A 27,420-nucleotide genomic window follows, 5' to 3' on the forward strand; every position below is an offset into this window, starting at 1 on the left:
CTGAGTACCCAGATAAACAGAAAACCATGGCTGTCCACTGCCTTATTCATCAACAAGTTCTGTGTTTAAAAATATTAAAAATGGATGATGTATTGAAAACAGTAACAAAAACAATCAACTTTATTCGAGCGAGAGCACTGAACCATCGGCAATTTACTTCTCTTCTTAAATATTTAGAATCTGAGTTTGACGATCTTCCTTATTATACGGAAGTTCGATGGTTATCATGCCACAAAGTTTTAAAGAGATTTTATATGCTTTTGGAGGAAATAACAGTTTTTCTTGAAATGAAAATGTATCAGTTATAAAAAATTCTTTATGGATTAAAGATTTAGCATTTTTAATTGATATTACAAGCCACCTCAATAATCTTAACATTTTATTGAAAGGTAAAAATAAGTTAATAACGAACATGTACGACGCGATAGCAAGTTTTATACAAAAACTAACATTGTTTAAAAATCATTTAAAAAAAGACGTTTTGACCCATTTTCCTACTTGTGAGCAGTTAAAAACACAATCAAAATTGCTCTTTCTCACAATATTGTGACAAAATTGAGGAAATCAAAAATGAATTCGATAAGCGTTTTAATGATTTTAAAGAGTTAGAAGATATGTTTTCTCTTTTTGTTGGACCTTTTTCATTTGAAATCGAAAAAACTCCCACTTTGATTCAACTGGAATTAATTGATTTCCAAAATGATTCATTTTTGAAAGACAAATGTCGAGAAGTAGGAATTCCAAAAATATATTCTTAGGTGAAAAATACCCGGAAATTAAAAAGTTTGCTGCGCAAATTATGTGCTATTTTGGGAGTACATACTTATGCAAGCAATTATTTTCATGTATGAAATTCTAGTTTTGCAACATCAGGAGTCAAAGACTCCTGATGGTAAACGCTAGCAGGTTTCTGGGAAAACAACTTAATTATTTCACAAATATATTGAATATTTAATTTTTAAATAAAAATAATAATATAACAATTATATATACTAAAACCAAAGGAGCGCAAGGCAGCCAAAGTAACACACCTCTATTAGTTACAATTTATTAGGAAACGTTTCGGAAATCGTTATTGTTACAGAATTCATCTTCATTTTTTTGTAGCAATTTCTGAAACGTTTCCTAATAAATTGTAACTAATAGAGTTGTGTTACTTTGGCTGCCCTGTGCTCCTTTGGTTACCAGTTCATCAACAGCCACTTTACTCCCATTTCTTCACTATACTTTCTAAATTCTAAGTTATTTGTATTCTGTAGATCTGAATAAAAATTTAAATGTTAATTACATATGAGTTTTAATTATCCTGATTATGCTACTGAATCCTGAATCAATATATAATATTTAAGAAAATTTTAGGCGGTCTGCGAAAATCATACCATCACACAGAATGACCCACGACAGAAATGAGTTTGACACACCTGCATTAGGGCATATTTAATCCCAGGGGCTCACGTCTGGTGAGTATGGGCTTGGCACACCCAGGGTCCTGAGCTGGATATCATCATTCTTCTTTTTCTTGGTGATTCCCTTCTACTTTTCTTGCGCTCTCTCTCTCTCTCTCTCTCTCTCTCTCTCTCTCTCTCTCTCTCTCTCTCTCTCTCTCTCTCTCTCTCTCTCTCTCTCTCTCTCTCTCTCAGGGTGACTTGTGAATTTTTTTTTTTTTTTTTTTGACTGGTGCAGCATAAGCCTCAGGCTTCCTTGCACCATATAGCTAATAATAATAAATAATGATATGCAATTAGGGCAAGTTACTGTTAGTGCTTCTGAGTGCTACTAAACCGATGTTATTGTGTGTTGTGTTCACGCACCAATCAGCACATTGTTTGCCACGCCTAGCCCATCAATCAATATATCATTCTCGACTTTGCTCCAGCCCGATAACACCTGCCGTCTGTTTACCGAGCAAGCAGCGCTAGAGTGCCGTACTGGGAAAATAATTTTCCTCGTGAGGTATCCCACTTTTCTCGTGTTGGCTTTCTTTACCTTTGCCAAATTTTCATAATTTTTCTGTAGCTGTCAGCATGATTACTATATATTGATTGTTACATTAGGATGGATATTTGTAGATGAGTTGTAGAGCAGAAACCTGTGGTGACAAAAGTCAGTGCTTAGCAACAGTTACAGTGGTGCTGTGCACACAGAGCCTGAACATTTGAGGGATGGTAATGCATTCTCTAGAGTAATGTACGAGGTATATGCCCTTTCAGAAAAGATGGTATGGTCTCGTTACTCAGGGCTGTAGTTGACCAATCAATCTCAGGTGGAGGGAGTAAGGGTTTCCCTGTGAGTTATTTCAGGTTCAGCCCACAAAAACATTCAAATTGGCCTGTGAACACGTTTCTACTGACATAATATACAGGGGCACAGTATGGCCAAAGTCCATGATGCACCTAAAAACTAACAATAACTGATGGTGGAGGCAAGGGTTGGTGAACAGTCTGGAAAATGCGTCCATATGCAATGTGATGAAAATGTCACCATTTCCAGGAGGCAGCAGCAGTGCAAAGTGTAAGTGTCGTATGGTGGTTGTGCTGTAAAGGTGATACTGCAGTAGTGATGACAGGAGGATCCAGAGCTCCCCCCCCTACCTCCATGTTTTTAGAAAATGAGGTTTTTTGATTTGGCTCACAAGATGAAGAAACTACTCGGTGGATAGTGCTTTTAGGAAACACCTGGCATATTCTGAATAGTACATCACTTCCTCACTACCCTTCAACAGATCAAAATTAAGTTGCACTGAATGTTGGAAATTGTAGGGTATTATAGCAGTCAAATACAGTACTTGTAAATAAAGCTCAATTTTTTGAAATAGTTGTGTTGTCACTATTTTTTAAACACAACCATTGTGACGTAACTGATAGTATCCATCAGAATACTATCAGTTAGATAGTATCTAATGGGAATTAATATTATTAATCATGATATATTATTATTTGAAACGAAATGATAGCATCAATCTATCAATTATAGGTATTATGATGTGCTATAGTTTAAAGTATGAATAATAATTTTAGGTATTCGATATAGTACAGATGTGTGTTTGGATGAAGTAAAAGCTCTGGCTGCTCTCATGACATTTAAGTGTGCTGCAGTAGATGTTCCATTTGGAGGAGGAAAAGCTGGACTTAAAATAAACCCAAAGGAGTTTAGCGAATTTGAACTAGAAAAAATTACAAGGAACTTTGCTCTGCAGTTAGCTAAAAAAGGCTTTCTGGGTAAGTATAGAGAATTATAAATATCAATATACCAATTATAAATATTATGATATGTTGGTCATCATATTTCTTACATTCAGTGGATTTCTTTTATAGAAGAGCTGTTAATAGAATCATTGAATTTGAATAAATAAGGAAAAACTCATATCCTCTGTAATACACAGAGGATATGAGTTTTTCCTTATTTATTCAAATTCAATGCATAAAAATTTTTAATATTAAAATCACTTATTTTATATTTTTGGAATCAAAATTTGGAAAAAAATTATTATTAGTTATTGTCATTTTTAACATGGAATTAAGGTTTTGTTCACAGACCACTCAAGTTGCTAAGTGAAATTTCGTTTGTGTTTAGTTTGGAGTGTTGCATGATTTTTTTTTTTTTAATATCTTTATACGTTGTGCTAAATTTAGTATTTATATATTATTGCAGTGGTTCCCAACTGGTGGTTTGCAAACCCTTGGGGGTTCATGAAAGTGTTCCAGGGAGTTTGCACTAAAAATTCTATAATGACATCTGCTTAGATTTAAATAGGTATAGCATTAGCATTAGCATTAGTAGAGGCATTTGATGCAAGAAAGCAAGCTTATGCAGCATCAGCCAAAAAAAAAAAAAAAAAAAAAAAAAAAAGTAACATAAATAAATAAAAATAACCACTTCCACTTCACCCCTCTGTTCGTTCGAAATACCTGTCCAGCTGAGCCTTAAACTTATTTAGGCTATCAACTTCCACGACAAGGGATGGAAGTCTGTTCCACCCACCAACCACCCGCTGGCTAAAGGCAAATTTCCGCACATCTATCCTACATCTGTCTTTCCTCAATTTGAATTTATGCCCTCTCAGGTGATTTTTCTGAGCTAGAGGAAGAATCCCATCAGCATTGAGCATGCTCAAACCATTCAAGGCTTTGTACACCTCTATCAGATCACCCCGCTGGTGCCTAGTTTCCAGACACTGTAATTTGCAAAACTTAAGCCTTTCTTCGTAAGAGAACCCCTTTGTCCCATTCACCAATCTAGTTGCCCTTCTCTGTACTCGTTCCAGCAGCTCTACATCCTTCCTGAAATGAGGCCTCCAGGCCTGTATACAGTACTCTAGGTGTGGCCTGACCATTGCCTTATACAAGGGAATAATCACCTCCTTATCCCTGCTAGAAAAATTCCTATATATCATTGACAATACACCATGAGCTACTCTTGCAGCTCGTCTGCACTGCTCAGAGAACTTCATATCTGCCTGCACCACCACCCCCAGGTCCCTTTCATTCTCTACCACTGTCAGTGTAGTACCACAGAGTTGATATGTTGCTCTGGGGTTGCTGTTTCCCATATGTAGTACTTTACATTTGTCAATGTTAAACTTCATTTGCCACCTCGAAGCCCATCTGCTCAACCTTTCCAAATCCTGTTGCAGCAGCATAGTGTCAGTAGTGTCCTTGACAACCCTGCCAACCTTCGTATCGTCTGCAAACTTGGACATTAAGCCTGATATACCATCATCAATATCATTTATAAATACAGAAAACAATAAAGGCCCCAATACTGAACCCTGAGGGACTCCACTAATAACATTAGTCCACGATGAGCAGTGTCCATTGATTACCACTCTCTGTCTTCTCCCCCTCAACCACCCCTTTATCCATAGCAGCAACTTGCCTCCAATGCCACACTGCTCCAATTTGTGCAGCAGTCTTCCATGTGCAACAGTATCAAAAGCCTTTCTAAGATCCAAGTATATAATATCAAAGTTATTCTCTGCATCCAGTTCTTTTGTGACTGCATCATAGTATCCAATCAAATTGGTCAGGCAAGACTTCCCCTTAACAAAACCATGCTGTGTCCTAGCTATAACTGAAGTCTTGTCTAGATGATCCTGCAGTGCTTCTTTCACCAGTGCCTCCATTAATTTTCCGGGAACAGAAGTTAAACTCACAGGTCTATAATTACTTGTGTCAGCCTTTGATCCCCCTTTGTGAATTGGGGTCACATTTGCACATCTCCAGTCAATGGGTACCTCCCCTGAGTCCAAGGAAGCTCTCATAATTATGGCTAAGGGTTTGCTTACCTCCTTTGCTGCCTCCTTTAATATAACTGGATAGATCCCATCCACCCCAGGTGCCTTTCTTGTGTTTATCTTCAACAATTTCTCCTCCACTTTGCTCTCAGTTATTACAAGATTCTCTAGCTTACTGCTAGAGTTGAATACACCTCTGGCATTCCCCTCGCTGAATAACTCCTCATGTGTGAATGTCGATGCAAAATATTCATTTAGTTTGTTAGCTACCCGAGCAGGGTCATCAACAGTTGACCCATCGATCTCAAGTGGACCAATCTGATTCATCCCCTTCCTTCTAGAGTTTACATAAGTAAAGAACTCTTTGCTGTTTTTCTTCGCATCCCTTGCCAAGGATCTCTCGTAATCTGCCTTCGCCTGCCTAACCTCCTTTGTAACTTGGTTACAGATCAACTTGTATCTATCATAGGCATCCGTGTCACGTGTTAATTTGTATGTATCCCATGCATTTTTCTTCTCTGCCATATGCCTCATTAGTTCATCTGACAACCATTTAGGCCTAAACCTTGAACAATATTTCTTAGTTGGTATGTAAAGCCTAGTAGCTTCCACGATAAGTTCTTTGAATGCTTCCCATTTTGAATTTGCTGTTGGCAATATCATCAGTTGATCCCACTGTATAGAATTTAAATACTGTCTCAGTCCATTGTAGTCGCCTTTACGAAAGCAATACCCCTTCCCTTTACCCCTAATGGTAGTTACCTCTTTGAGTAACTCCCACTTCAGCACACTGTGATCACTGCCACCAAGTGGTTCATTTATCTGCAGATTCTTAATGCATGAAGAATCACTACTGATAATCAAATCAAGAGTATTACTCCCTCTAGTTGCCTCCCGAACATGCTGATGTAGAAAACAATCATCCAATAAATCCACAAAAGCCTTGCTACTGTGTGAGTGACCAGCCCCCAAATTCCAGTCAATATCTGGGAAATTAAAATCCCCCATTATAAGACTCTCTGATTTACTGGCCCACTCTATTTCTCCGAACAGTTTCTTATTATACTCATCAGAGTCATTAGGCCTATAGCACACTCCTACTCTCAATTTTGATCTCCCAATGCTTATGTCACACCAAACTGACTCGACACTGCACTGTCCAGCGATGTCGACTGGCTTCACTTCCTTGGATTTTATGTGTTTCTTAATTAATAGCATAACCCCTCCTCCCTTCCTATCCTGTCTATCCTTTCTGTACACATTGTACTCCCCAAATTCCAGTTCTGCATTTCTTATATCTGTGTGACACCACGTCTCTGAAATCCCCACAATATCTGCCTTTGATGTTTTGAGCAATACCTCAAATTCATCAAATTTATTTACTAAACTCCTAGCATTGGTGTACACACAAGTATACATGCACCTGTTCTTTTTCTTAGCTACCCTAACACAACCCATGTGTTTACTTGTACCCCAATGGTTCCCAGCAGTCTCTGAAATATCCTGCATCTTATTTTCCAGGCTGCGGCTCATTCCAATAGAAGCAGTGCAAGAATCACTTTCACCTCTGCCAGTGGCTACTGTTAATCTATTAGTCCTTGTATCCCCCCAATCTAGCAGTTTTCCGACCCACCTAACATTGCCTCGATAGCATCAGCAAACATTCTTGCACCCTTTCTATTTATATTGTTGTAAATTACCAAATATAACTAATAATAAACAATAAAGTAAAATCAAATTAAATAAAAAGTAAAGAATTGCCAAAGAAAGAAAGAAAGAAACCATATCTCCAACAATTCCTTATAATTAGTTTACTATCTTACAGTATATCATGTTAAATTAATATGTTTTCCATACTAAATTTTTTTTGATTCTCAAGGACCATTGTTATGTACAGGTACTTTTTTTTAGGAACATATAGTACTTAGTACTGTGCATGGGTTGAAGGTTGAAAAGTTGAGCGGGAATTATAGAAGCCAATTTAGAATAACAGTGCCTATGGAAGTATCTATAGAAAGGTCTATGAGACAGAGAGTGGAGAGACTCCATTAGAGATGAGACTGTTGTGTGTGTGTGTAGCACAGTGGTATCATCACTTGTCAATGATATACAGGAATTTTTCTAGCAGGGATAAGGAGGTGATTCCTTGTATAAGGCAATGGTCAGGCCACACCTTGAGTACTGTATACAGGTCTGGAGGCCTCATTTTAAGAAGGATGTAGAGTTGTTGGGTTGGAACGAGTACAGAGAAGGGCACCAAGATTAGTGAATGGAATGAATGGTTGCTCTTATGAAGAAAGGCTTAAATTTTGCAGATTACAGTGTCTGGAGACTAGGCACCTGCGAGGTGACCTGATTGAGGTGTATAAAGCCTTGAAAGGTTTGAGCATGCTCAATACTGATGGGATTCTTCCTCTTGCTCAGAATAATCACCTGAAAGGGCATAAATTCAAATTGAGGAAGGATGGTTGTAGGAAAGATGTGCGGAAGTTTGCCTTTAGCCAGCGGGTAGTTGATTGCTGAAACAGACTTCCATCTTTTGTTGTGGAAGTTGATAGTCTAAATAAATTTAAGGCTGAACTAGACAGGTATTTGGAACGAACGGAGGGGTGAAATGGGAGCGTTTTTTTTTTTGGCTGATGCTGCATAAGCTTGCTTTCTTGCATCATATGCCTCTACTAATGCTAATGCTAATCGCCGTCCTCTCACACCAAGCAGAAAAGTTCCAGGTTTGAATCCCGACGATGACACGAGGAATTTTAATGGGCTTTTTTCACTCCATGGCTGAATTAGTCGGTCTCAGACACAATAAATATATGGGTAGATGTAATCATTTATGGGTGACCCTAATACCATAATTTTTATTTTTTTTTGTTAGAGATGAGACATTAATTAGCCTAGCTGCCCTCTTTTGAATGGAACTAGAAGCCTGAGAGAGGTTTTGGGTTGCCCCACCCCAGATGCTGGAACAATATTCTGTGGTAGGCTGGATTTGTAATTTCTACAGAGTTAACAACAGTTTGGAAGAAAAGTAACGCCAAGAGAAAAAGAGAAAATCAAGTTTTTAGATGCAGAGGAAGCAATATTTGTAATGTGCTTTATGCCAAGAGGAGAGAGAGATTAGAAGTCAGGGTAATCCCCAAGATCTTGCCAAGAAATTGGAGTGTCATCGAAGATAAACGTAGGAGCAGAAGAATTCTTTTTGTGAGATATAAGACAGGGCTGAGTTTTAGAAGGATTAAAATTAAGTTATCTTTCCCCCACTGGAGAATTACCCAGAGATCAGCATTTAAGGAATTGGTAGTGGATATTTGAGAAGTAAGCTGTTTGAGCAGAGTAACTTTTCTCAATTCGAACGGTGGGATACAATGTGCTGTCATCAGCAACAATATGGATAGGATTTCCAGTCAATGGAAGAAGGTCATTAATATACAAGAGGAAAAGAGTGGGAGAAAGAACTGAATCTTGGGGAACACCAACATTAGTGGTGAAGTTAGAAGACAAAGAGCTGTCTGAAGACGAGGGTTGCCTGTGCGGACGTGCCTTTCTGCCGCTCTTGGAACAGAGAAGTTTTTTCTGATTTATTTTCTGCTTTATTAGTTTAAATTGACATATTAACTTATTTTCTAGAGTAGCTTTATATTCCTATTTACGGTACTTAAATTTAAAGTAACTTAGATAGAGATTTTGTAGGTATTACTTAGTATTGGAAAGGGTATCAAATCCACGTGTTTACTGTTCGTAAATAGCCACCATTGTTACGCGAAAATTAATCAGTAAAATCTATTAATCTTGTCGAACTTCATTGGCAATTAAATTGTACTTTTAATTATACATAAAACCACTTAGGTTATGTAACATAAATAATAAGTAAAAATAAATAATTAATACATAACTTGATACGGAAGTTATATAAAGGGATTTCGTAGATAACACTCATTACTGAAACATAAATATAGCGTTATAACTGTGTTGGGATACAAGTTTAGGATTTAATTTTGTACTGAAATTGAAATTTTATTGAAAGTAAATCGAAATCATGACTCAAACCAGAGCAGCAAAGCAAAAGGCTCAAGCTAATGGGAATGCTGTGGCTCAGGGTAGAACTGAGGGGGGCAGTTGCCCTCTGAATCACAGCATTTTAACATGCACTATTTGCTTGATGTTTGCGGAGCAGTCAGGTATGGGACATGATACTGCCATGGGGGGATGTCTTTGTATGTGCGCGATGCAAGGAGTGTAAGGAAATCAGGCGATAACTCAGCGTTGTTATGGGCCTATATGAGAGCTTGAAGGACAGGGTGGATGCCCTCGAAGGATTACAAGTGAGGGGCCCATCAAGCTCTCAGCTGCCCACACCAATGCCAGATCTTGCAATTGGTCATCGTGCAACACAGCGGCAACCCCCAAGGCAGAATGTGCTGGTCCCAAAGGAACTAGTAGTTGTTGGTGACTCTATTGTCAGGGAAACAGGAAACATGCTTTGTAAAAAGGATAGGTGCAACAGGACCAGGGTATGTCTGCCAGGGGCAAAGGTTGATGACGTTGCAGAGCGGATATCATCTTTTAAGGGCACAAAAGGTGATATAGTTGTACACGTTGGCACTAATGATATTAAGAATAGGAGACCGGCGGAATTACTTAACAAGTACAGGTCACTGTTGAAAACAAGCCGTGAATTAGGGTTGAATTTTAAAGTGTCTGCAATTCTGCCCAGACACGATAGGAGGGAGTATATGATGAGAGCCCTGTCGATCAATTTGGCCCTGGAAAGATTGTGCAGGGCTCAAGGGGTAGAATTTTTTTCAGCCTGGTCTGTACTTGTTAACAGGAGAGACTGCTTCTATAGGGATAGGATACACTTAAATAGAAAGGGTGCAAGAATGTTTGCTGATGCTATCGAGGCAGTGTTAGGTGGGTCGGAAAACTGCTAGATTGGGGGGATACAAGGACTAATAAAATAACAGTAGCCACTGGCAGAGGAGAAAGTGATTCTTGCACTGCTTCTATTGGAATGAGCAGCAGCCTGGAAAATAAGATGCAGGATATTTCAGAGACTGCTGGGAATCATGGGGTACAAGTAAACACATGGGTTGTGTTAGGGTATCTAAGAAAAAGAACAGTTCCATGTATACTTGCGTGTACACCAATGCTAGGAGTTTAGTAAATAAATTTGATGAATTTGAGGTATTGCTCAAAACATCAAAGGCAGATATTGTTGGGATTTCAGAGATGTGGGGTCACACAGATATAAGGAATGCAGAACTGGAATTTGGGGAGTACAATGTCTACAGAAAGGATAGACAGAATAGGAAGGGAGGAGGGGTTATGCTATTAGTTAAGAAATACATAAAATCCAACGAAGTGAAGCCAGTCGACATCGATGGACAGTGCAGTGTCGAGTCAGTTTGGTGTGACATAAGCATTGGGAGATCTAAATTGAGAGTAGAAGTGTGCTATAGGCCTAATGACTCTGATGAGTATAATAAGAAACTGTACAGAGAAATAGAGTGGGCCAGTAAATCAGAGTCTTATAATGGGGGATTTTAATTTCCCAGATATTGACTGGAATTTGGGGGCTGGTCACTCACACACTAGCAAGGCTTTTGTGGATTTATTGGATGATTGTTTTCTACATCAGCATGTTCGGGAGGCAACTAGAGGGAGTAATACTCTTGATTTGATTATCAGTAGGGATTCTTCATGCATTAAGAATCTGCAGATAGAGGAACCACTAGGTGGCAGTGATCACAGTGTGCTGAAGTGGGATTTACTCAAAGAGGTAACTACCATTAGGGGTAAAGGGAAGGGTTATTGCTTTCGTAAAGGCGACTACGATGGACTGAGACGGTATTTAAATTCTGTATAGTGGGATCAACTGATGATGTTACCAACAGCAAATTCAAAATGGGAAACATTCAACGAACTTATCTTGGAAGCTACTAGGCTTTACATACCAACTAAGAAATATTGTTCAAGGTTTAGGCCTAAATGGATGTCAGATGAACTAATGAGGCATATGGCAGAGAAGAAAAATGCATGGGATACATACAAATTACCACGTGACACAGAAGCCTATGATAGATACAAGTTGATCTGTAACCAAGTTACAAAGGAGGTTAGGCAGGCGAAGGCAGATTACGAGAAATCCTTGGCAAGGGATGCGAAGAAAAACAGCAAAGAGTTCTTTACTTATGTAAACTCTAGAAGGAAGGGGATGAATCAGATTGGTCCACTTGATATCGATGGGTCAACTGTTGATGATCCTGCTCAGGTAGCTAACAAACTAAATGAATATTTTGCATCGACATTCACACATGAGGAGTTATTCAGCGAGGGGAATGCCAGAGGTGTATTCTACTCTGGCAGTAAGCTAGAGAATCTTGTAATAACTGAGAGTAAAGTGGAGGAGAAATTGTTGAAGATAAACACAAGAAAGGCACCTGGGGTGGATGGGATCTATCCAGTTATATTAAAGGAGGCAGCAAAGGAAGTAAGCAAACCCTTAGCCATAATTATGAGAGCTTCCTTGGACTCAGGGGAGGTACCCATGAACTGGAGATGTGCAAATGTGACACCAATTCACAAAGGAGGATCAAAGGCTGACACAAGTAGTTATAGACCTGAGTTTAACTTCTGTTCCCGGAAAATTAATGGAGGCACTGGTTAAAGAAGCACTGCAGGATCATCTAGACAAGACTTCAGTTATAGCTCGGACACAGTATGGTTTTGTTAAGGGGAAGTCTTGCCTGACCAATTTGATTGGATACTATGATGCAGTCACAAAAGAACTGGATATAGGGAATAACTTTGATATTATATACTTGGAAGTAATGCAAGGCTTTTGATACTGTTGAACATGGAAGACTGCTGCACAAATTGGAGCAGTGTGGCATTGGAGGCAAATTGCTGCTATGGATAAAGGGGTGGTTGAGGGGGAGAAGACAGAGAATGGTAATCAGTGGACACTGCTCATCGTGGACTAATGTTATTAGTGGAGTCCCTCAGGGTTCAGTATTGGGTCCTTTATTGTTTTCTGTATTTATAAATGATATTGATGATGGTATATCAAGCTTAATGTCCAAGTTTGCAGACTATACGAAGGTTGGCAGGGTTGTCAAGGACACTACTGACACTATGCTGCTGCAACAGGATCTGGAAAGGTTGAGCAGATGGGCTGAGAGGTGGCAAATGAAGTTTAACATAGACAAATGTAAAGTACTACATATGGGAAACAGCAACCCCAGAGCAACGTATGAACTCAGTGGTACTACACTGACAGTGGTAGAGAATGAAAGGGACCTGGGGGTGGTTGTGCAGGCAGATATGAAGTTCTCTGAGCAGTGCAGACGGGCTGTAAGAGTAGCTCATGGTGTATTGTCAATGATATATAGGAATTTTTCTAGCAGGGATAAGGAGGTGATTATTTCCTTGTATTAGGCAATGGTCAGGCCACACCTAGAGTACTGTATACAGGCCTGGAGGCCTCATTTCAAGAAGGATGTAGAGCTGCTGGAATGAGTACAGAGAAGGGCAACAAGATTAGTGAATGAAACAAAGGGGTGCTCTTACGAAGAAAGGCTTAAGTTTTGCGAATTACAGTGTCCGGAGACTAGGCACCAGCGAGGTGATCTGATAGAGGTGTACAAAGCCTTGAATGGTTTGAGCATGCTCAATGCTGATGGGATTCTTCTTCTTGCTCAGAATAATCACCTGAGAAGGCATAAATTCAAATTGAGGAAAGACAGATGTAGGATAGATGTGCGGAAATTTGTCTTTAGCCTGCGGGTGGTTGGTAGGTGGAACAGACTTCCATCCCTTGTCGTGGAAGTTGATAGCCTAAATAAGTTTAAGGCTCAGCTGGACAGGTATTTCGAACGAACAGAGGGGGTGAAGTGGAAGTGGTTATTTTTTATTTATTTATTTTACTTTATTTTTTTTTGGCTGATGCTGCATAAGCTTGCTTTCTTGCATCAAATGCCTCTACTAATGCTAATGCTACCATTAACCAGTGAGTGGTCAGAGATAAAACTGGATACCCAATTACAAAAAACAGCTGGAAAACCATAGGATGGAAGCTTATTTAGAAGACCTTTAAGCCAAACATGAACAAAAGTTTTGAAGATGTCAAGAGCAACTGCTTGTGTTTCGCCCACCTTTTCCGTTGAATTTGCCCATAAATAGGTAACATAAGGCAGAATATCACCAGTGGATCGACATTGATGGAATCCATACAGCAATCGTTGATCAGACGGAATGTTTCTAGGTAGTTTAAGAGTTGGCGGTTATTTGATTTCTCCATTACTTTAGAAAAATTAGAACTAATTTAATGGGACAATAATTGGATGGGAGGGATTTGTCACCCTTTTTAGGAACTGGCTAGATATGAGCAAATTTCCAAGCAGAATGAAAAACACCCTTGGAATAAGGAAGTGAAAAAGAATCAAATAACAAGAAGTAAGTTCAGGAGCTCAGGTTTTGAGAACAAGTGGAGAAATACCATCAGGATCTGGAGTTTTCTTAGCATTAGATTCATCAAAATCCTTTTGACATCCTTTTGGCAGAAGACTACAAGAGGCATTGAATGGAGTGTACTTGGAATGGTTTGAGGTGATTTACCAAGATCATCAATACATGAATTGGATGAAAAATAGGATGCCAGCAGGTCAGCTTTATCTTTGGCTGATGTGGCAACAGAACCATCTGGTTTTGACAGTAGTGGGAACAGAGATGGGCAAAAATTGCAGCCAAATAGTTTTGGCAAGAGATCAGAATGGTCGGCTACCATTGGACAAGAAGCAAGTTTTCTTCCATTAGTCTGTTCGAAATCTAGTTTGGACTGATTAATAACTGCTTTACAAAGTATAAATGATACTTAATAATAATTTTTATTATTATGCTATGTCGCTTATAAAAACCAGTAGAGCATACTACTGGTTTTAAAATTCAGAAAAAATGAAATTTAAAAATTCAGAAATATTATACAATTTCAGAGAATATAGGCTTAGTGGTTTGCTTTAAAAATATTATGTTGAAAGGGGTTTGCAAGTCAAAAAAAGGTTGGGAACCGTTGTATTAGTGGATAATTCAGTTTTTAGTGTATCATAATGATAAATACTAAAACAATAGTTGTTTTAGTGGCAAATGCATACTTGTGTAGGTGCACATGCAGAATTTTATTTGGTGGTGGGGTATTGGTAAATGGGCCTGTGTAGTCACATGGTAATATGGTTAGGCTAGATTAGTTATGGCATATGCACATGTATAGATGGTGGGAGTATAGGTGTAGTCCTATGGGACTATATGAATACTCTCACCTATAACCACCAACTTTAATTTTTGCTGATTTTTTCATTATGATTTCTCATAATGTCTTTGCTTATTGACCTCCTTTGTGACTTGATTGTAGACTAGTTTGTGTCTACCACTGGCTTCTGTATCACCTGAAAATTTATATTCATCCCATGCACTTTTCTTCTCTGCCACGTATCTCAGTAGTTCATCTGACATCCACTTCTGTCTAAGCTCTGAACAGTACTATGAGAGGTGCATTATGGCTACAGAAGCCGATGCACCAAACAACAACAAAAACAAAGAGAGGGCACTGACTCTCTTTTTAAAAATTAGCTGTGAATTACAGGCTCAGAAAAAGCGATAAGTTTTTGCCATTTTATTTACCTAATTGTTATTTTATATTGTACTTTATATGTATCCTTATAGTTCTAGTTACGCTGGTTATTTTTATTTTTAATTTAGATAAGAGTTTTTGTAGATTACTACTTAATATACGTAAAACTTGTTTTCGTTCGAATCTTGCAGGCATTGTTTTTGTATAGAGTGGTAGGAAATTTAAATTTTTAATTGTGGTAACTAGGTAGCTCTAACATAAAAATATATAGCGTAATACGCATCACTGCATTTAGGATACTATTAGATAGTGTAGTATTGACAATTAGTTAATTAAATTGATTGATCTTATTAATTTAAAATATCATGCCCAGAATAGAGCAGCAGATCAATGGGCACAAGGTAGCAGGAGTGCTGTGACTTGGGGGAGAACTGAGGGGGAGCGATTCTTCAACGCATCACAACCTAAAAAAATGTGCAACTTGTGAAATGTTTGCCGAACTCTCTGGAACAGAACATGATCTAGCCAAGGGGGGGGTGTCTTTGTGTGTGTGCCAGGTGGAAATTAGGCATCAACTCAGGGTTCTAATGGGCATCTATGAGAGCTTGAGGTGTAGGGTAGATGTCCTCAAAGAAATTAATATGAGGGATGCCTGTCAAGCTCTCAGCTGCCCAACTCAACGCCAGAGCTCACTCCTGGGCATCAGGCAACACAACGGCAATCTCCAAGGCAGAATGCGCTGGTTCCACAGGAGTTAGTTATTATTGGTGATTCGATTGTCAGGGAGATGGGGAATATATTGTTTAAAAAGGTTAGATGAAATAGGACCGGGGTATGTCTGCCAGGAGCAAAAGCTGATGACGTAAAGCATATGTCATCTTTTAAGGGCACAAAAGGTGATATTTTTGTACACGTTGGCACCAATGACATTAAGAGTAGGAGATCTGCAGATTTACTTAACAAGTACAGGTCAATGTTGCAAAAAAGTCGTGAGTTAGAGTTAAATTTGAAAGTGTCTGCAATTCTGCCCAGACACGATAGGAGAGAGTATATGATGAGAGCCTTGTCAATCAATTCAGCCCTTGAGGTAGAATTTTTTTCAGCGTGATCTGTGCTTGTTAACAGGAGAGACTCCCTGTAGAAGAAGTCTCTCCTGTTAACAGGAGAGACTTCTTCTACAGGGATGGGATACACTTAAATAGAAAGGGTGCAAGATTATTTGCTGATACTATCGAGGCAATGTTAGGTAGGTCAGAAAACTGCTAGCTTGTGGGGATTCACAGACTAAAAGGTTAAAAGTAGCTGCAGGCAGAGGTGAAGGTGATTCTTGCACTACTTTTATTATAATAAGTAGCGGCCTGGAGCGAGGGGTGCTGGGGGTTTCAGGGACTGATGGCAGTCATCGTGAAACAGGTGGGTATATGGGATGTGTTAGGGTAACTAAGAATAAGAATAGGTGCATGTATACTTGCATGTATGCCAATGCTAGAAGTATAGTAAATAAATTTGATGAATTTGAAGTGTTGGTCAAGACATCAAAGGCAGATATTGTTGGGATATCAGAGACTTGGTGCCACACAGATATTAGGAATGCAGAATTGGAATTTGGGGAGTACAATGTGTACAGAAAGGATAGACAGGATAGAAGTGCATACAGTTAATAGAGATGAACAGTGCACTGTTGAGTCAGTTTGGTGTGACATAAGCACTGCGAAAGCAAAAATAAGAATAGGAGTGTGTTATAGGCCTAATGACTCAAATGAACAATTGTACGGAGAAATAGAGTGGGCTAGTAAATCAGAATGTCTTATAATGGGGGATTTTAACTTGCCAGATATTAACTCGAACTTGTGGATTGGTCACTCGCATACTAATAAGACTTTTGTGGATTTATTGGATAATTGTTTTCTGCAGCAGCATGTTCGAGAGGGAACCAGAGAGGGTAATACTCTTGGTCTGGTTATCAGCAGTGATCATTTATGTATTAAGAATTTGAAGATAAAGGAACCACTAGATGGCAATGATCACATTGTACTGATGTGGGATTTACTTAAAGATATAATTACCATCAGGGATAAAGGAAAGGGTTTTTGCTTCCATAAAGGTGAGTACAGTGGTCTCAGACAGTTTTGAAGTTCTGTATATTGGGATCAACTGATGATGTTACCAACAGCAAATTCTAAGTGGGAAGCATTCAAGGAATTAATTGTGGAAGCTACTAAAAGTTTCATATGTATTAAGAAATATTTTTCAAGATTTAGGCCTAAATGGTTAATGAGCCTCTTAACAGAGAAGAAAAATGCATGGGATGCATATAAATTATCAGGTGACACAAAAGCCTATGGCAGATATAAGCTAGTCTGTAATCAAGTCACAAAGGAGGTTAGGTAGGCGAAGGGAGATTACAAGAAATCTTTGGCAAAGAATGCTAAGGAAAAACAGCAAGAATTTCTTTACTTATATAAACTCTAAAAGGAAGGGGATAAATCTGATTGGTCTACTTGATATCGATGGTTCGACTGTTGATGATCCTGCTCAGATAGCAAACAAACTGAATGAGTATTTTGCATCTACATTCACACATGAGGAGTTATTAAGGTTTGAAAATGCCAGAAAGTTATCAAATTGTAGCAGAGTGCTTAATGATTTTGTAATAACTGAGAGCAAAGTGGAGGAGAAATTGTTGAAGTTAAACATAAAAAAGGCACCTGGGGTGGATGGGATCTATTCAGTTTTATTAAAGGAGGTAGCAAAGGAAGTAAGCAAACCCTTGGCCATAATTATGAGAGCATCCTTGGACTCAGGGGAGATCCTGACAGACTGGAGATGTGCAAATGTAGCCCCAATTCACAAAGGGAGATCGAAGGGTGACACGATTAATTACAGTCCAGTTAGTTTAACTTTTGTTCCAGGTAAAATAATGGAGTCACTGGTTAAAGATGCATTGTAGGATCATCTAGACAAGACTGCAGCAATAATTCAGACACAGCATAGGTTTGTTAAGGGAAAGTCTTGTCTGACAAATTTGATAGGATATTATGATGTGGTTACAAAGGAACTGGATGAAAAAAATAATTTTGATATCATATACTTGGATTTCAGGAAAGCTTTTGACACTGTTGTGCATGGAAGACTACTGTACAAATTGGAGCAGAATGGTATTAAGGGTAAGTTGCTACAATGGATAAAAGGATGGTTGAGTGGGAGAAGACAGAGGGTGGTAATCAATGGGTGCTGCTCGTCATGGACTAATGTTATAGTGGAGTCCCACAGGGTTTGGTGTTGGGTCCACTTGTTTTGTTTGTTTATCAGTGATATTGATGAAGGTATATCAGGCTTAGTGTCGAAGTTTGCAGATGATACAAAGTTGGCAGGGTTGTTAATGACAGTAATGGCAGTGTGCTACTGCAATAGGATCTAGAAAATTTGGGTAGATGGGCTGAGAAGTGGCAACTGAAGATTAACATTGACAAATGCAAAGTACTGCATATGGGTAGAAGTAATCCCAGAGAAACGTACCAACTGTGTGGTACTCCACTTAAGGTGGTAGAAAATGAAAAAGACATGGGAGTAACTGTGCAGTCAGATATGAAGTTTTCTGAACAATGCAGACAGGCTGCCAGGGCAGGTTATGGGGTTTTGTCAATGATGTATAGGAATTTTGCTAGCAGAGAAAAGGAGGTGATTGTTCTTCTGTATAAGGCAATGGTCAGGCCACGCTTTGAGTACTGTGTACAGGTTTGGAGGCCTAATTTTAGGAAGTATGTAGATGTTCTTGAGTGTGTACAGAGAAGGGAAACAAGATTGGTGAGGGGAATGAACGGATCCGCTTACCAAGAAAGGCTTAAGTTCTGCAAATTGCAGCGGCTAGAGACTAGGCCCCTGTGAGGTGAACTGATTGAGGCCTTGAATGGGTTGAGTACACTGAATTCTGACGGGATTCTTCCACTTGTCAGATTATGAACCCAAGGGGGCATAAATTCAAATTGAGGAAAGACAGATGTAGAATAGATGTGCGGAAATTTTCCTTTAGCCAGCAGGTGGTTAATTGCTGGAACAAACTTCCATCTGTCTTGTGGAAGTTGATAGGTTAAATAAATTTAAGGAGGAACTGGAGAAACATTTAGACGGATTTGTTTTGTAAATTTTTTTTTTTGGCTGATGCTGCATAAGCTCATACACTTGCTTTCTTGCATCACATGCCACTTCTACTACTACTACTACAACCTGAACCGTATTTCTTAGTTGGTATGAAAAGCCTAGGGGCTTCTAATCTTTTCATATCAATTGAATGCCATTTAGAATTTGCTGTTGGTAACCACTATTTTTTCCCCCTGTATAGAATTTAAAAGCTGTCTGAGACCACTGTAGTCTCCTTTACATAAGCAAAGACCCTTCCTTTTAACCTTGATGGTAGTTACTGCTTTAAGTAAATCCCATACCAATATATAGTGATCACTGTCACCTAGTGGTTCTTTTATCTGTTGAATTTTAATGCATGAAGAATCACTGTTGCATCTTGTTGCATCTCTAACGTTCTGCTGTAGAAACCAGTCATTCAGTAAATCCACAAAATTCTTGTTAGTGTGTGAATTTTTGTAAACAACAGCACATGACATCCTTTCTTTGGCTAGAAGTTACACTTAGGATAGCAAAAACTGCTATCTAAACTGCTATCAAAAACTGCTAAGCACTAAATTAAATAAAATATACATGAATTGGCAAGTGATTTACGGAGAATTTGTATTGCTTCACTTCAGCACTGATAGGATAGGATGGACAGTTTGGTCTTGAATTTGTAGGGGTTGCTTTGTACTGGCTGACTAAAGCCAATCGTAATATCCGTAACACACTAGTTACAATTTGTGTGAAAAGGATACCTTTCTACTTTAATTCATTTTTAAATAGAGCGTCTGGCTGCTTCTCTAGACATAAGTATAATTTCAGAAAGTGTAATATAATAATTTCAGACAAATTATACAACACTCCATATGGGCAATTTTCTCCTCAGTAACACATATATATGTATAAGTAAATACCTCTTTGAGTAAAGTTAAGCATCCTAATATCTAAAATTAACATAAGCGTTATTCACAATAATCAAAATCTTAATTCCACACATCAATAAAATGAAATTTCTATATTTCCAATCTCAGGATACAGTTCTTACAATCTGAATTGACATAGATCCTTTACCAGAGTTCAAACAATCATCCTAAAAATTTAACTACAATAAAGCGTAATTATTATTATTATTAGCAGCCTTATGGTGCAAGGAAGCCTGAGGCTTATGCTGCACCAGGCAAAAAAAAAAAAAATTCTGAATTACCCTGAGAGAGAGGAAGAGAGAAAGAAGGGAATCACCAAGAAAGAGAAGAATGATGATATCCAACTCAGGACCCTGGGTGTACAAAGCCCATACTTACTAGATGTGAGCCCCTTGGGTTAAATAATGAGTACACAGGAACACTGATTGCCTTCTAGGGAGTTCTTTTAAATGTTAAATTCTGCTACTGAGGAAAGACAGATGTAGAATAGATGTGCGGAAATTTTCCTTTAGCCAGCAGGTGGACATATTTTTGGGAAGAGACTTTATACGGAGAATTGCTACTTAAGATTTACATCAGGTCGGGCCAGCTCATTTAACAAAGGAGATTGCTTCCATTTTAGATTTCCTTGAACCTTTTCTGCTTTCTCCACTTGTCTCCAGATCTCCAATTCAACTCAGATACCGTCAGGCTTCTAATTGTTCCTCATAATTTTTTGGTCTCCTGTGGACGGTAAATTTTCGACCCCACTTCCCAAATTATCGATCCTACTTTCCTCACACTCTGCTACAATGTACGCCACTAACGAAGGCATGACTCTCCACCAAAACTTTTCTACACACTACGTCTATATATGACTACACTTCCACATACCACACACGACTCCAACTCCACACCTCTAAACACCACATCAAAATTGCCAAGGTCTCCGTTTCCCACTTATCACAACGGCTTTTATATAAAACTAGCTCCTTCCCCCCTTTCTGTTAATCCCTAATTGTCCAGTCTGCCCTTGACTATTTAAGAGTTTTACTATAATTTGCTTTCAACAAAGGAAGTAGGCATTTGACCCTTCCTTTGCCTTTATTCTACTAATACTGCTGTACTTTACAGAATTTTTCTGACCCATTAATTTCTGTTGAAATAGGTTCTTTGTACAACTTTCTCTTACCATGCTAGCATTAGTAAGCGAAAGCTTACAATCCCCCCCCCCTCTCCTTAACGGCAGAAAATTCTTTCAAAAGTATTTTCTGGGTATCATTTAGAATTCTCCATCTTTCCAAACATCTCAGAAGAAATCCCTTACTAGCTTCTGATGCCAAAATCACCTTTTTTAATCTAAAAGAATCCGTCCTTCTGGCTGCTCTGTGCTTACCCTGGGTTTCTGTCTCACCACCCTCATTATCCTCGGGAATGTTGTCTGGAGCACATTCCCCTTTGACCTTCTCTCCTTGATTATGAAATATCCTCCTCCCCTAAAGAAATAACCCTTCAATCTGTCTTCATGTTCAACCCTGGTTTCGCCACTTCACCCGAGATTCCTTACCATAAAGGTAACATCAGATAACCTTTCCACTATTCTATATGGACACTAGCTTTCCGTTTCCATCCCCATTTCCCTCCTTTATAAGTACCCAGTCTCCTACTGAAAATCCCTTATGTTTTTGTCCCCTGTTCAACCTATCTCTCAGTTTCTGACTACTTGCCTTGCTGTGTGCCCTCTTCAATTTCTTTCTTTCTCAAACCTAACCCAGCTGGTCCATCCCGACAGATTTTATTCCCCTCTTGGTATTTCTTATGCATAAGGAATCGCCCACAGTTACTAGTAGGGTTGACACCACCTCTTTCATATTGGGTCCTTCCTCCCCTCCTTCTGCATTTAGCTTTAGGTCTGTCTGGCCTCTGCTTACAGGTGATAGGGGATCCCTTGGTCCGTATTGGGCCCCCTGCCTCATGGTCCTTCTATTTCCTCTCTCCCTTCTGTTCTTCTCCATTTATTTTTCTGGGGCAGAACCTGGCCCAATAGTTTAAGCTATTGCATGTATAGCAGCCCCTATCTCTTCTCCACTTCCTCCTTTGCTGCCAGTGAGATGCTGCCATCTTGTTTTCCATTTTCTCCTTCCTGTACTCACCCCAATGTGGTCAGAACCTTCTCTTCTCTTCTTCTGATTCTTTAAATTTACTAATTATGAAATCTTTTTGGATTTTAAACCGTTTAGGGCTGAAGCCTCAAGCTATGGAAAAGTCTAGAATATAGTCTAGACTTTTCCATAGCTTGAGGCTTCAGCCCTAAACACTTTATAGTCTAAACACATCATACACCATCAGGCATCTCTCATATTGTGGAGTTATACTTCATAACTGTTTTGCCATCATTGCATCACTCGGGTACCTACCCACCCACCGAAGAAGGGCAAATAGCCCTGAAACGGTGCTGTCTGGGTGGTAGTATCTGAGAATAAGTAACATTAGTCTTCTCCTCAGGTGAAGTGTTACTTATTCAAAGTAGTGCAATATCATGGCAACTCATTGTGAAGATATTCACAATATGAGATATAACTAAAAACGATGTCGTTTTGCTAACATTCTGTTAATTCAGATTTGGCTATGTATTTATTGATGCTTTCGCACTGTACTTATACATAATTATGAAGTCTAATTTTTGTTCTTAATTGTCCACTCGAGTTCCCAGTTCCCCGTATTGATCTTCACTTTTCTGTGGTTTCTTCCTCCTCCTTTCGACCCCTTACTCACATTAATTTTTACATGCTAACTCCAAATTCTCCTCTTCTTTGGCATTCAAAAAGTCCTACTTCATGGTTTCCTGTTCAAGACTTCTTCCTTAACTTAACATTTAGCCCCTTAACAAACTGCCTTATCAGTTTTTCAAATTCCTCTTGTTCAGTTGGATCTAGGTGGGTGTTCATATATGCCTCTTTTAATCTATGTAGAAATTCTGCCACCGATTTCCCCCAATCTGAGTATACCCCCCTTAGTTTATTTATTGCAGTGAAGAACGATTCTTTTTTAGCAAATAGTTTTCTCATTATTCTGTTGAATTTGCCTTTCGTATAAGGTTTCTTGCTGGTACTTATTTAAAGCCTTACCCTCCAACTTGAATTCTGCTTCTGCAAACATTACCACTTCTTCTTCCTTTAATCCATCGGTCCTCTTTACCTGCACTGATTTATTGAAAAACACCTGCCTTTAAAGTAAAGATTTCGTCCCTCCCCACAGTGTAGCGCTTGGGGCCCTTCTGTAAATCCACTTCCTGCACTTGTAGTTCCTCGTGTACTGGCCCTTTCTGACTTCTGTTACCATTCCTTCTATTTCATCCAGGCATTCTGTCTTCCTTTACAATTTGCCCACAATTTAATTATTCTAAAATGTATTACTCTTAATTTTATTCTGGCTTGCCAGCTAGTTTATAAGTCCAGCAACTATGGTAAAATTAAAATTTACAATTCCTAAAATTACACTACATGACAGAATTTTTTTTTCGTCATACCTCTGGAACAAAAGTTGTTTATTCTGAACAAAATTAATGTCTGGATTATGAAAATATCAATCTTTTACTTCTGTCACATCTACATCAAAAGATATACGCATTTTTTTAAATTCCTTGTTTTTATACAATATCAGCATACATGGTTGTAGTTATTACACACAGTATATGTTACTTAGACATATTTCCCCACTCAAGATTTCATTTTATACTCCAGTTTGCTTTCCTGTTTAAGGAACCAACAGTAATCTCCCATCATGGTGGAGTCCCAGCGACCGTGGTATAATTTTTCCATTGCAGATACATGCTGCAGGACGTGCTCTCCTTGTTCATCACTGACATCTGCTAAGTTTTCAGGAAAGAAATCCAGATTGGAATGAAGGAAATGCATTTTCAATGATATTCGGCACCCCATATTCTTGTAACATTTCAGCAAGTTTGTCACCAGTTGCTCATAGTTCTCTTCTTTTCTATTTAGCATTAGCAAGGGCACATGATGCAAGAAAGCAAAATCAAGGGAGGTACCCATGGACTGGAAATGTGCAAATGTGACCCCAATCCACAAAGGAGGATCAAAGTGAGACACAGATAATTACAGACCTGATAGTTTAACTTCTGTTCCAGGGAAATTAATGGAGGCACTGGTTAAAGAAGCCTTGCAGGATCATTTAGACAAGACTTCAGTTATAGCTCGGCCACAGCATGGGTTTGTTAAGGGGAAGTCTTGTCTGACCAATTTGATTAGATACTATGATGTAGTCACAAAGGAACTGGATGCAAAGAATAATTTTGATATCATATATTTGGATCTTAGAAAGGCTTTTGGTACTGTTGCACATGGAAGACTGCTGCACAAATTGGAGCAGTGTGGCACTGGAGGTAAATTGCTGCCATGGATAAAGGGATGGTTGAGTGGGAGAAGACAGAAGTGGACACTGCTCTTCTTGGACTAACGTTATTAGTGGAGTCTCCCATGGTTCAGTGTTGAGTCGATTGTTGTTTTCTGTATTCATCAATGATATTGATGATGGACATTAAGCCTGATATCATCAATGATATTGATGATATCAGGCTTAATGTCCAAGTTTGCAGTCGATACGAATGTCGACAGGGTTGTTAATGACACAAATGATAGTACACTGCTGCAACAGGATCTAGAAAAGTTGAGCAGATGGGTTGAGAGGTGGAAACTGAAGTTTACCATTGACAAATGTAAAGTACTGCATATGGGAAGCAGTAACCCCAGAGTAACATATCAACTGTGTGGTACTACACTGACAGTGGTAGAGAATAAAAAGGACCTGTGGGTAATTGTGCAGGCAGATATGAAGTTTTCAGAGCAGTGCATACAGTCTGCAAGAGTAGCTCATGGTGTCTGTCAATGATATACAGGAATTTTTGCTAGCAGGGATACGGAGGTGATTATCCCCTTGTATAAGGCAATGGTCAGGCCACACCTTCGAGTACTGTATACAGGTCTGGAGGCCTCATTTTAAGAAGGATGTAGAAAGGAGCAAAGATGGAAAACAGTTCATTTCCACCTTTAGAGCCATTGAGCGCAAGACTAGCAAATAACAACAAAAATGACTATTCTCAACTCAAGGTTGGTTGGTTGGTTATTTGGTTTTTAGGAGCATTAGCAACTAAGGCCATATTGCTCCGGGATATGCAGTGGTCATTCCCTGACCTTTCCGCATCCTCCGTATTTGGTGGTGACGGGCTCGAACCCCGGTCTAATCAAGAAGCGTGTGCTACGCACTGCTGCTCCTTCCCACCTGTTCAACTCAAGAGGTTGAAAATAACACCTAAAGAGGAGATATCAGCCTTCCTCATCTTGCACCCTCAGATCAGCCTCTGAGCAAATTTGGTCCTTGAGGTTGTCTCAGATATGCCAGATAAGCTGTACTTGTTATCTGGGAGTTTAAAACGCTGATGGAACTGACATTCAAGTCAAGTGGACCCAATTTTGACAAAGTCCGGCTGGTGTCTGTGACAGCCAAATCCTCTGCTTGCACCTTCACGATGGTGGGACTGTTAGTAATCCTGGGTATAACCTCCATGCACAAGCACACTGTGGGTGACCACCCAGGTGTGAACCAACATAAGCAGGGGTCGAGGTGTGGCACCCACACCATATGGAGGAATGCCATGTTACCAGGCAATACTAGGTGATAGATGGCTCTCATCAACCAGTGCAATACCACCAATTTGCTTATTGGAGGATTGAAGTGGTGGAACCCATGTTTAGTCTCCAGAGCTAAGTTTCGGTCAACCTTTCCCCATCTCTTCTATCATGCAGTATGACTGATGACTTTTGAGGTAATATAAACATCATGGCGAGAAACAGTCTTCCTTGCATTTTGAGGGTACAACTCTAAAATGGTGTTCATAGGCCGGCCACTAGTTAGTACACTGTACCGAAACCTATTGGTAACTCTTTAGGAGGCTTCCAGATAACCTAGTGTATAATCTTGCTACCTCTACTCTCCAAGTTAGTGACTGGAGTGAGTCAGAGTAATGTGTGTGCAGGGGGCATTGTTGAGGCCGCGTTATGTCTAGAATCTGGGTATATTTTTACGAGGTGTATGCCATATCAAAAAATTTCATTATTTCATACAGCATGCCCCCCCCCCCAACTTTTCTTATTATCGAATACACCATGAATTGTAAAACTAATAGAGTAAGCTTATCTGCTAAAAGATCTAAACCTCACAAACACTTCCTAGTTCATTTCACAAATATACGTGGTCTCAGTTATAATCTCAACGATGTCCATTTCCACTTGCAGTTACTTTTTTTGACAAAATATCAGTTATCGGTTGATTCAACTACTGCTCATCTCAGTTGCCCAAATTACTCGCTATATTTCCTTTCAACCTCAAAGGTGGTACTTGTTCTGATATTCCCTGTGAGAGACTTGGTAATTTGGAATCTCCTCTTTTCGATCTTCTCTGGCTTAAAATCTCTCTACCTCATTATGTGAAATTCATCCGTTGTCTCTAAAGTTCTCCTAAATCCACTAATCACTTGGAGCTCTTTAACTTCCTCTCTTTGCAACTTGACTTTCTCCAGTCCAACTTTCCTAACAGTGAGGTAATTTTCCTTGGTGATTTTAATGTTCACTACTCCAGCTGGCTTCCATTTTCTAGTCACACCGACCCGGCTTGTCGAGATTCTGAGGCTTTTGCAATTACTAATGACCTTGCACAGATTGTTCATTTACCTACAAGAATACTGGACAATCCTAACCATACAGAGAACATGCTTGATCTTTTTCTCACAAACACCCTTCTAAGTACCCGGTCGAAGTGAGTGGTCCTTTAGGCAACTTGGATCACAACTTGGTGATTGTCTCTCCTCCAATGGAGCCTTTATCTCATGGTTATTCCCAACCTCATATTGCTTGGCATTACAGGAATGCAAAATGGGATGACCTGCGAGATTTCTTTTCTTCTTTTCCTTGTTCGGATTACTGTTTCAAAACTTCTGATGTCATCGTTTGCTCAGATCGTGTCAGTGAAATTATTCTTGTAGGAATGGAATCCTTTATTCCACACTCCACTTTAAAATCTCATCCTTTATCTAAATCTTGGTTTTCTAGTAAATGTGCGAAGGCTGTTCAAGAAAAGAACGTTGCATATCATAATTGGCTTGTTTCCAATTCTTCAGTTTCATTTTCTGCCTAAACCAAAGCTCACAACAATTATAAAGCAGTTATTAATCAGTTGAAACTACATTTTGAACAGGCTAAGAATAGAAAACTTGCTTCTTACCCTAATGGTAGCCAAGCATTCTAGTCTATTGCCAAAGCTATTGGCTGCAACTTTTGCCCATCTGTGCTCCCACCTCTGTCAAAACCAGATGGTTCTGTTGTCACTTCACCCAAGGATAAAGCTGATCTGCTAGCATCCCATTTTAATTTCAACTCACGTATTAATGATCACTGTAAAACACCTCCCACCATTTCCAACATGCTCCATTCAATGCCCCCTGTGGTCTTCTGTCA

The 27,420-nt window shown here is 39.1% G+C and overlaps 1 protein-coding gene across 3 annotated transcripts in view; it reads left to right on the forward strand.

The window, feature by feature from the left end:
- The window catches only part of LOC150088191 (glutamate dehydrogenase, mitochondrial-like), a 246,195-nt gene that overhangs the window by 19,734 nt on the left and 199,041 nt on the right, over window positions 1–27,420 (forward strand). For all 3 annotated transcript variants that reach the window (XM_090369374.1, XM_090369372.1, XM_090369371.1), the window contains exon 2: window positions 3,018–3,218. In XM_090369374.1, coding sequence (XP_090225500.1) covers window positions 3,074–3,218 — 145 coding nt within the window. In that variant the 5' untranslated portion in view covers window positions 3,018–3,073. The remainder of the gene's footprint in view (window positions 1–3,017; window positions 3,219–27,420) is intronic.

Source organism: Mastigoproctus giganteus, chromosome 3 (assembly GCF_048544385.1).
Source record: "Mastigoproctus giganteus isolate SK-2022 chromosome 3, ASM4854438v1, whole genome shotgun sequence".
In the NCBI taxonomy this organism is placed as follows: Eukaryota; Metazoa; Arthropoda; class Arachnida; order Uropygi; family Thelyphonidae; genus Mastigoproctus; species Mastigoproctus giganteus.